This window comes from Dermacentor variabilis, chromosome 11 (genome assembly GCF_050947875.1).
Source record: "Dermacentor variabilis isolate Ectoservices chromosome 11, ASM5094787v1, whole genome shotgun sequence".
NCBI lineage: Eukaryota > Metazoa > Arthropoda > Arachnida > Ixodida > Ixodidae > Dermacentor > Dermacentor variabilis.
Window position 1 is genome coordinate 26165677 of NC_134578.1, and position 11649 is coordinate 26177325.

The following is an 11649-nucleotide window of genomic DNA, read 5'->3' on the forward strand; positions in this document are numbered from 1 at the left end:
ATGAAAGTTTCGCGAGCCAGCAGAACCCTCACAGCACGACGCGATAACGAAACTACTGAAACTCCAAAGCGTGCGCGGCGCAGAGTCGAGCGAAAACGAAACCTTTCGAACACCCATATTACTGAAGGGCAACGTCAAAATGTTATTTTTTCTTAGAATCGAATAGACGTAGACAAGTAGCATTTTTTTTCCGTCTTATAATCGAATGAAATGATATTTTTAATACGAGTAGTTGAGTATTAGTAACACAAATTATGAGGAGTCCTTTCGTCATCGGGCTAGTACCGGAATGTCGCTGGGGGGTCTCAAATCGTGTCATGCATTTACCTCAATTTCTCGGTTACTAAAGCTCTGTTCGCGATTATATTGATGCCTTAGACGTTCTAGAACATTGCTCTACCACTTTAACTTGAGTTTCTGGTAACCTTTAGTGTCCCTTTAAGGGCTAGACCGCTGTTCAAGCACGTTTGCTCTCATAAGAGACTTTAATTTCCTAAGCTAACCATGGTGCGTTCGTCATGGCTATCAGGTTGTTTTTCGAATCCCAGGATCGGGTGGTCAGTGAGTCACGAGACCCACTATCCGCTTGGCGTTACTTTCATTGTATAATCCAGTCCCATGTTCAACCGCGCCGGAGGAATGCTATGGAATATATTGACTGCTGTGTGTTAGACTGCTACGTTTCTCAAAACTAATACTCAAGCAAAGGACACGCAATAATGCAGAAAAAGGAAACAGCTAGTGGTAGTGACTGGACGTCAGCAGCTAACAAACAAAAAATTCAAGCATAATTTTGAAAATATATGCAGATACCATGAACAGTGGGAATGGATGCCGGGCTAAGCATTTTGCTGCTGGCACTGCAGCTTATCCTGCATCCGGCATCGTTTGGAGTCGTGCAAAGCGTTACAAGACCAATCAACGTCTTTCTGTGAATGCACATGACGAGAGTAGCAAGACGATATATTATGACGGTGGCTAAATGACGACTGACTTTTTTTCGTACTCCGGCGAAGAAAAGTTACAACTCGTTTCGTGATAACTTTGGCTGACCTCTTACCTAAGCACGGATCCAGAGTTCAAACCCCTCTCCCCCTCTCAAGACATGCCGGCTGACCGCATTGAGCGTGCAGAAAGCCCCTACCCCTCGTTCTCCGTGGGCTTTGACTGTCACCACCTTTAGCCAGTTCTCCTGCATGGCCATGTTGTGCGAGAAGCTTTCATAGGATCTGGCTCCACGCCAGATCGCTCTCACTTGCTCCGCTGCCGAGGCGCGGGTTTGGGCGGAAATGGACGAAAATCATACGTCACTTCCGCTTGCTGTGGCACTGCGACTTCGCTCGGTTGCCATAGAAACATGCAGAGCAGAAGTCGGGTTGTGTGACGTGTTTGCACAGACTGCCGGCATGATCCACTGCGGAACAGCGGAGGAACCACGGAGCATTTTTGTCCTCCGCTGGTAGATTCGGGTTGGCCAAATCCGAGCACTCGCGCCAGGATTTCGGCGGCCGCCCCAGATCGACCAGTGAAAAACATCGTTAGGCACTTCACATCGACTTATCCCTCTGCGTTCTTTTTTAAAACAGTCGATGAGGAACACGTACTGAAGGGCGAGTTTGGGTTTACCCATACTTTTATTTCAATTATGGCACAACCAGACAGAGCGCTAGAAAGGGGCTGAGCCCAGCATGAACTCACATATTTATTTGCGCAGATAAAAGGAAGTTTTAGTTTTTGCGAAGAATGGCGAACGGCTTTGGGTACCAGCCTACCTTCCCCCTCCCCCCACACACGCACACACTTTCCCCACTTGCGTCCTTGGCACTCATTGGGGTTATTTTGTATAGCGTTTTGCGTTACCTTTAATGCCAGCGGTTCGCGTCCCCTAACTTTGCGTACTCAAATAGAAAACTAGCTAAAGTATTCGCATACAAGATATGTACGAAATCCGAAACCACCACCGTGAGATAAAGTGCACTCTCAGTACGAGACGAACAAAGCACGCTGTTCCGTGCTGCTTTGAAGTATTCAACTTCATCCCTGCTGTCCTCTTTCTCCTTCTTTTATATTTTTTTTCTCCTTATATGTTTAGTGTATCGCGTAGTTGCCAGGGAGGTGTCGCTTTTGCGCTGTCTTCTCCCTAATGCATGTGATCTACACTGTTGGTGTACCAGGCCTGCATACAAAAAAAAGGAGAAAGAGAACAGCAAATTCTGCGAACATGCGAATTTTCTTAATAGTTTCACGTTTATCGTTCGCCACCTGCCCGGAAACAATGCACAAGCTAGAATGCACGCACCCGGAAGAATGAGTCATGCCGGCAGCCTCGCAAGGCCAACGCGTTTACCACCGCGATTCTGACATTTCGCGTTCGAGCGCCTGTTGCTTTTCATTTCACGACTTCCGACACCTGCTTCTGTCTACTTCATGCGCGCACATGTGCATGGCATACTTCGGCAGTGATATCACCGCAGAGAAATTTCTTTGGAGGGGGGGGGGGGGGGGGGTTGTGGACATGTCATCAGCATCTACATTGCCGCCACGGTATGCGATGTCGCGTAGATACTCCAGCTATACCTGATATCGAATTAGCTTATCGCCCCCGAGACTTCGGCCGCTTTTGAAGTGGAGTGCGCTGCGCCTGTTGTCCGCACGATGGCTCCACTATGCACAGTAGATCTACGAAAAGCTTTTGACTCAGTGTGTCATGATGTGCTATTAATTAAACTAAAAAGATACGGTGTTCGCGGCGTCGTCCTTAAACTGATAGAGAGTTACTTAAGCAATAGGCTTCAATATGTAAGTGTCCACCAAGGAACGACTACAACAATAGTAATTAAACAAGGTGTTCCTCAAGGCTCTATTCTTGGACCGCTATTATTCTTAGTCTATATTAATGATCTCTGTAGCATCTATAATTCCCCTAAACTAATAATGTACGCAGATGACACGAATATTTTCTTCACTGCACGTACCCTTACAGAGCTTCAGGAGATTGTTAATAAGTATATGGAGTCACTTTCTGACTGGTTACATGCCAACAGGTTACAGTTGAATACTAATAAAACCAAATATATTATATTCGCTCCGATTAACAAGCCAATGAAGAATGATATTCATATTACCTTTCGGGGCACTCCGTTAAAACAAGAGGTGAAGCAAAAATTTCTGGGAGTATGGTTCCAAGAAAATTTGTCTTGGAACACCCACATTGATAATCTTGCTTTGGAGCTCAGTAGATCGCTCGGCTGCTTGTATAGAATAAGCTCACTTATACCTTTGTGGCTTAAAGTTTCTCTTTATTATACTCTCTTTTATTCCAGACTTTCCTACTGTATTTTGGTTTGGGGTACAACCTCTAGTAGAAACTACCTCCGAATACTAAAGTTTCAGAAGCGTGTACTTCGCCTACTCGAAAGATATGCAGGACACCCACAAGACTTGCCAACAGGTCCACTGTTTGTAAAGTATTCTCTGCTAAGAGCTGATGAAATTTATTGCTTCAAGTTATTGCAGTATGTACAAAAACATAAACTACACGCATTTAGCAATCCCGCTGAAACACACACGCTCGCCCTTCGAAGGCAAGAGCGCAGAAAGCCTCGAACACGCACGAATTATGGAAAACAACATTTAAATTACCAAATTCCGGTGCTTCTAAATAAACTTCCAGATGATGTCGACCTCAACAAATCGATTAAGAAAAAAACATTCAAAACAATGGTTATCGAGAAAGAAATTCGCTACCAGTGACATCTCATTTAAAACCATATGTAGCGTTTGTCTGTAAAACAGTGCTCTTTTACTGTGTGTTGGATGTCGCCTTTTTTCTCTTTTTTCATATGTTCGCTACGATGATTGACATTTTGCATTTGCGTTCATATGTTTTTTTTTCCCGTTCTGCCACATCTATGACAAGAAATCTGTTTTATATATTTGTGTGCAGTGATATGAACTAGATCCTCTATGACATAGAACTGTGTAGAGTGTAACTACAAATGTGTGTGCTGTTTTTCTCAAATCTCTTTTGTAATATTGTCGAAACTGTATGCGGAGGGAGGGCCTCGTCAGGCTAGTAGCCTTTAGCTCTCCCTTCGCTTTTTCCTTGTATTGGAAAGAAACCAATAAACAAACAAACAAACAAACAAACAAACAAACAGTGCGTGTGCCTAGCATTGGCGTAGCCTTGCGTCGACCATCCGGCGCATAATGCGATGCTGGCAATACGAGCCGGCCGATCCCATTGCCGCCCATAACGGAAACACCGCACGTAGCTCTGACGGATCGTTTGCATAACGTCAATGCGTCGCGTAGCGCGCGACGTCGCCAGTTGATGGCGGTATGCGCAGCTGGGCGATACACGGCAAGCTTCGTTAATTATGTGAAAAAAAGAAATTGGCTTGTATGACGGCTCATGTTTTTTTCTTGTTTTTTTTTTCATGCAGCTTTGTCCTTTTTTTCTTTCCTCAAGGTTGTCGCGTTCCTCTTAGCAGGTTTTTCTCTGAATAAACTTTCAGTTTATAGACAGCAGTCGTCTTGTGTTCCTATTTAAGTGTTCCTCGTCTGTCTGCGCTCTGCTTGTGGCCAATCACAGGTCGGTAGAATAAGCGGACATTCGCTCACCGACCAATAGTTTCGCAGGCTATGCACTCGTTCGCATTTACGTGCACTCGCGCCTGTGAACTATAATCCATCTCGCAAGTTGTTCGCAGCACTGTGGAAGCAGCACGACTCCTTAGCCAATGGTACCAGTGGTAAGGCCTAGTGCCCGTAGAGATGTATCCATCCGCGCCGCGTCGTCTGCTGGGCTGCTGCTGGAGTCGTCGCATACGAGGGTCCTGCGCAAAGGTAATAGATATTCATGTATCGCCGTATCGTATCAAGTACCAAGCAAAAAGAAAACTCTAAACCCGCCATTATTCGGACAGTTACGCCTGGAACTATATTACTCTGCGCAATGATATTGCGCCTGTGTGCGCCTTGCACGTTCTGCATCACTGCAAACGACTTGTGAGATGCGAGTTTAAGGGCAGAGCGAGTATGAGTCAGTGTACTCGTGAGTGAACGCGCCGACCTATGCTGTAGATAACTTACAACTTGATGCTTCGCCCCACTTCTACTGTTCAGAGATGAAGTGACGATGGTCAAGATGTCTACGTAATACGGGACATGCAGCGTCCCCTTCTGGTAATGACCAGAGCAGAAGCAAAGGAAAAAGGCAATAAGTTCTAGGGAGAGGATGCACTGGAAAGTGAATCAGCATAGCTGATCGACAGTGGCCAAACCGAGCGATGCGTCAGTCTGGGGCCAACATTTGGACGAGAGAATAGTCGTGCTCTTCAGAGATCTTGAGCCATGTTTGGGAAGAAACTGCGAGACTGACAGACAGTAGGCTGTTCGCCAGACGTGCCTTCAAAGTATCCTGGCTCTCTTAGAAACAAACCACTCAGAAGCACTCATCTCCCAGCATTGCCGTGCGATGACAGCACAGCAACGTCACTTTTACATCTACGTAAGCGTGAGAAACTCTTTTACAACCATGGCCTCGAGATCTCGCGGGATTCTTGGAGGAGCCCTAATGGAAGCTAACTTACGCGTTCACATTTTAAGTGATGCGACGTTTCTCTGCTCCCGCGTAACTGACGCGTTCACATTTTAAATGATGCGACGTTTCTCGATCTGCTACCACGTAGCTGACGCGTTCACATTTTAAATGATGTCCAACGCAGCTTATTTGCCCTCGTTGGATCTGTGTTTGCGTCCGCAGGAGCACGCCATGTGGTCCAGCGAGCTGCAGCCACTGCGCGTGTGCCTTCAGCGCGCCTACGGCAACCTTAGCGCGGCCGATGGGCGGAGCCGGCGGAGCGTCGACGGGTTCCGCTGCCTACGCACAAGCGTCATGGACCACGTGGTGCTCAAGGCCGTGCACAAATCCTACAAGTTAGCTTATTTAACATTTATTTATTTATTTCGTTGCTTATTTGTTTATTTATTTGTTTCAATTAAAGTACTGCAGACCAGGGACTGGCCCCAGCAGTAGGGGCCACATTACGTGGGAAGATTACACATGGTTCGAATGCAAAACTTCTCGGGAAAAAAAAAGCGACACGTCGGATAAGAAAGATGGGGCCGTGTAACGTAAAACTATTCCAATGCGCTTTTATTCCAATCTCCTGACATTAAATTTGCTTAACTGCCGACGCAAGCATGGGCGGTCACCCGCAGGGTTGTCTGAACAAACCGATCAGATGCTCCCTTCGTTCATGGGAGGTCACTTTTGCTTGAAAAACGCATAACACTGCCTGCACACTGAGCGGCTTGTCTTATCTAATTGGCTCACAAGAGGCGAGGAGCATGCTCAACTGGAGAGAGGTTCGATGGGGCCGAGCCGCTGCACTGAATATCGATAACTGAATGAAGAGGGTGGTGGCGGCGTCTGCGATTGGTCCGCTTTCTCTTACTTAGCTTGCGGTGGCTCGTCGACAGTCACGGCGGCATGCAACGGAAGCTTAAGAATGACGCTCCTCAGCAAAGAAGACTTGGCAGAACGAGGTCGTAAATGTGCCGAAAGTTCTCGAAAACGTTACACGGCCACGCAAAAAGTTTTATTGCACGCAAATAAACCCGTGCTCTCCGGCAGGGGCGAGTAGCCAGTGCCGGAGCGATCGGCGGCAGCCATCTTTTATTCCTTTCGAAACGGGGCAGCCTGCGGCTATTTAGAAGAAAATGCAGTTTTCTTCGGCATATTAATGCATCTTTAACGCGTACGCGTCACTTCGACGCGGTAAGTTTTTGCGAGTTTGTGACGTCGCGCGAGAGGCAGGTGAAGTGGGTGCAGCCCGAAAACTTTTGACCAATAGCCGAAGGCTAATGGCAAAAATCATCGAATCAGAAATAACTATTTTTGTTTTCTTCGGTCAAATTATGCATAATCAGTGGGTACACGTCATATCAGATGAGGAGCTATCGCAGTTTTCGTGACGTCACGTGACAGACAGGTGAAGTGGGGGTGGTCCAAAGACCAATCGCGGTGGGCTGATTGCAGAATTGGAATAGAAAAGTTTGGAATAGTTTTACGTTATAGCACCCATGGTAACAATGATAATAACGAAAGTGGATTTCTAGTTCAGACGCGAAATTATCGGCTTGGTAAAAGTCGCAATGTAAGAGTAACACTTTCAGTGCCAAGGGAAGAGAAGCAATCGAGGGCGACAGAGAATCGGGTGGTATAGTAAGATTTGGCGAAATTCGCAGGTATATGACGGAAGGAGCTCATGCACGACACGGGTAATTAGGTATAGGTGGGAGGTGCCTACGTCTTGCAACGGTCATAAATTAGGATGAGGAGGGTGATGACGTTACACCAATGTTTAATAACTTAACTATAGAGTGTGCGAGTATTCAAAAATAGGAATTGCGAATAGTTACTGCTATTCGATACGCATTCCATTCGAGAATTCACTCTTCAAAGTTTTACGTATATTCGTTACTATCGAACATGTAAGGGACAACAAACAGTTATTGCAGTCTCGAGGGAGAAAAAGAACGGTGTATACGAGGACTTTTTACGAATCTTTTGCTGCAGGATACCTGACGCTGTTGCGCAGGGGCACCGGTTTCTAAGCGAACGTAGGAAGCATATAACTTCTGCCCAATCGTTTCCAGTAATTCAATAAGAATGGCCCGCTTTTGGACAGCCTACGTACGAATTTGTTCCAATTTGTTATCTTTCCGGTCTCGCCAGTTTTGCATCCATTTAATGTAATGTGCGGCGCTGTAGTATCACGCAGAGTCGGCCACGAAAGTTTATGGGTCACGAGATCCCAGAAAACGTTGAATTTCCGGGCGTGTTGTAATAGCAGCCAGTAAAACCGTATATGACAACGTTGAGCGCACATACAAGGATAAGCTGGAAATGCGAATAGCAGGCTGCGTTGCGAGTCTGCGGAGGTGTTCAGCTTTTCCTCCGATCCCACGGTCCGTACATTTTTCTCGCCGACTGTACACTTCTCCCCTTGAGCGAACATAACTGTGCACGTGCATCTGGTAACACGATGTTTCCTTGTTTAATTACTGCCATTGCAGTGGTGCCCCAAATAATTTAAATAATCTGTAATCTATAATGCCGTCAGTTGTCCCGCCGACTAATTGTGAGCTGTGCGTGTCAGTGTATATAAAGCCCCATTTCTCTCTCTCTCTCTCTCTCTCTCTCTCTCTCTCTCTCTCTCTCTCTCTCTCTTTATTTTTTACCAAACTGACTCCGCGCTAACTTCACATTACATGTTGCCTTAGAAATGAGAAAATATTTGATATTTGAATTTACGTTCTGTGGTCGTTTTTCATAGAATATTCGTGTTCGATCCCATTCGGAAATTTCACTCTTCGAACACCCTCCAATGATTTTCATCTCTGAAAGTGACCAGTAATGGGAAACACTAAGTCAGTTTAGACTGATAAGGCATTCTTTCAAAATTCCATTTTCGTTAGTTTCGCCGTAAAATGTTTCTTACTAGCAGAGAAAATTTGTGGCCGAATTCCGCTTTTGTAATTCGGCGCCGAAATCCTCAGCGTCGGCATACGTCAGCGTGACGTCACGAAATTCGGCTTACTTTCTTGTATTTGGGCCGCTGAGGCGGCAGTAAAAGCTTTCGAAACTCTCCAAGCTCCTTCTGCGGCTCCTCTAGAATACAACCTAATCCGTATTTACTGATATAAACAAAGTCCGAGAAAACGCCTTCAACATCCATGACGTCACACCGAGCCTCTTCTCGTCGTAAGAGCGACTTTTATTGTTGTTGTTGTTGTCGTCGTCGTCGAATAGTAATTTACGAATACAGCTTAAAGGGACACTAAAGCGAAACAATAAATCAGTTTAGACTAATAAAGCATTGTTTGAGAAACCTGCAGGCAGTCAGTTCAAAATAATAGTCTGATTGTTAGATGAGAAAATGAAGGTCGAAGTATCAGTATGTATTTGAATTTCGCGCCGAAACCCCGACGCCAGTACGTCAGTGGGACGTCTGGGACTCCGAAGTATGTTTTCGCATTTGGGCCGCGTTGGCTGAGTCAAGGTTACCGAAACTTGCTGTGTTTAATATTTGGTTCCTTTTGAACACAATGTAGTGAATATGTACCACTGTACAAGTAAGTAGAACATAGAAGATAACGTCAAAATTCATGACGTCACAGCGACCAGTTGCGGGAACTGCAAGGAGACGTCGCCACCCGTCTTTCGTTCTTGCGCTTTTTCTGCCTTGCCAAGCGTCTTATTGCGGTGACAATGGTGTATTTAGTGCCGTAGAAAGGTAATCTACTGATGCAGAAGAACTCATTCTTCTATTTAGTGTCCCTTTAAGCCTACTTTTGTCTTTGGCGTCTCTTTAAAACGTTATATGCTTTTTTTTTCCTTCCACGCTTCCCTCTTCCACTTCTACTCATGACATCCCCGGCCACACACCCCGGATGCCGTGGTGGACAACAGGACGGCCGTGGTGACCTTCTCGCCGCAGAGCGAACGCGGCCACCGCTTGCGGGACGTGTCCCTGCACTTCCCGGAAGTCCCCAACGTCAGCTCGGAGCAGCTCTTCTTCCTGCTGTACGCGCAGTCCTTCTGCGAGCTGCACGAAGACGTCGCCGACGTGGTCCAGAGGGCGTCGTGGGCGCCGGCCAAGGTCCGGCTCAACCGGCAGCTGGCCGACTTCGGGCCGTTCGCCGACGCGTTCCGCTGCGCCCGCGGCACGCCCATGCACCCCGCCCAGAGATGTCCCACGTGACCCTCATCCTGGCGGTGTTTTTCTTTCTCTTTCTTGCCTTTCTTTTTTTCGTAACCGTTTTCTTTTTTCTGGGACTTTTGTTAAGGGCCAGCGACAGTAAGGGCCCGCATTAAAAGCGAGTCACTGTAGCGCCAAGCCTTCGGCATGCGTCGGTAATTTCGCGCGTGACGCGCGCGCCTGGAGCACCTCGTTGCAGTCTTATCGCCGAGGGATCGCCGAGGTGCGCCAATGCGCGGCCTCCGAGATCGACGGAACCGGCGCATGGCCTCTGAGATTGCACCGGTGCACGAAAGGTTGGGGAATGCAATTTCGGAGGCCACGGCCATGGAATTGCAGTGGCGATTTCAGCCGAGGGGTGGCTCCGCCGCCCACTCTGCCCAGAGGTCGATTTAGGCACCACTGGCCTCCTTGAAACCCTTGAGCTCAGCGACAGCAGGGGGAAAGTAAGCATGTCCGCAGTAGAGATTGGTGAGCGGCGATTGGAAGACTGGTGGAAGAAAAGTAAGGGAAATGACAAGAAACGGAGACGTACAAAAGCAAAGTTGACAATAAGGGATCAGTAAGTTTGTTTATGGGAATTCATCGTATGATTTTTTTTCCTTTGTTAACCTAGGTAGGACATTAGGCAGTATAAAAGCAAGAGCTTGTTGGCGCAGCCCACCGCCCCGTTCCAAAGGGGACGCTCATAACATCCATCCTGAGTCGAGGGGAAGTCAGGGGGCGGAAACTCCCTATACCTTCCTCGGGACACTCGGTCCCCATGCCGACACTAAAGCCCCTCAATTCTCCAAAAGTAGTGCCATTCTTAGGTCTTTCAGCCACGCGCCGCTCTCCCTGGCATTTCCTACTCCGCGCCTCCTGTTGCCCCAACCTCCCCCGCCGCTCCCCTATTGGCCAATCTGTGTCACGTGGAAGCACGCGTCGCGCTTTTGTATATGTTTTTCTTTCCAGCGCGCTCCGACCGCCATTGCTGGCCCAGTGCGACGAAAGTGCGCGCAGACGGATTGATAGTGGGAGGTCGCGGGATCAAACCGCGGCCGCGGCGACCGCATTTCCATGGGGGCGTTATGCAAGGACGCCGGTGTCCTGTCTATTGTGGGTACGTTGAAGAACCCCACCTGGTCAAAATCGGAGTCCCCCATTACGGCGTGCCTATAATCAGATCGTGGTTTTGGCACATAAAACTCGAGAATCAAAATTTTCCCTGTCCTGTGTGCTTTGAGTGTTCCAGTTATAGCAACACTGCTGCCCTGCAAAAATTTACCGCAATACAATACAGACGCACGTAGTGTACATATATCAAATAAGCACTTCAACAAAAGTGTTACTGGTGCTAATGAGGGGGGAATAATTATTTTCGGAACCTCTGTCCAGTTGTCCCATCAAGTTCGTTCTTGCTGTCAAATTCCAACCACTTGCATTATAATCAATAAACGATTTCATGTGCTGGTACGTTATTCAAATTATCATTACTGTCTACGTGTGAAAACGTTGCTCATGGCCGCCACAACCCATGTATGAGCTACACGCATCTGCAAAATTCGCGGAGCAGAAGCGGCCCTGTTGCTAGGCGTTGCTGGCCCCAGACAGGTGGAATCTCTCACGCGCCGGCCGAACAAGAGTATCTTGCAGGTACACAAATGAACCACGAAACTACGTACACATACTTTCACACAGTGAAAACCTCAAACTGAGGTAATTACGCGCGTGTTTGAGTACACCGCGTGCATTCGTCGTCTTTCAGCAACACGAACTCTCAACGTGCGGGCGTACGCCTTAAATTATGGTCTTTTTTTTCTTGCGCAATTCCAACACGACATTATTAAGGCCAGTTACCGACTGACGAAGCAAAATCTCGCCTCAAACACTGCTCCGC

General features: G+C 47.3%; 1 protein-coding gene across 1 annotated transcript in view; it reads left to right on the top strand.

The window, feature by feature from the left end:
- LOC142564497 (neprilysin-1-like) overlaps positions 1-11409 on the top strand; it is a 38932-nt gene extending 27523 nt beyond the window's left edge. Inside the window, exons 9-10 of the mRNA XM_075675515.1 lie at positions 5768-5940; positions 9482-11409. Of these exons, the coding sequence (XP_075531630.1) occupies positions 5768-5940; positions 9482-9773 (465 nt within the window). The 3' untranslated portion in view covers positions 9774-11409. The remainder of the gene's footprint in view (positions 1-5767; positions 5941-9481) is intronic.
- Positions 11410-11649: the final 240 nt, after the last annotated feature.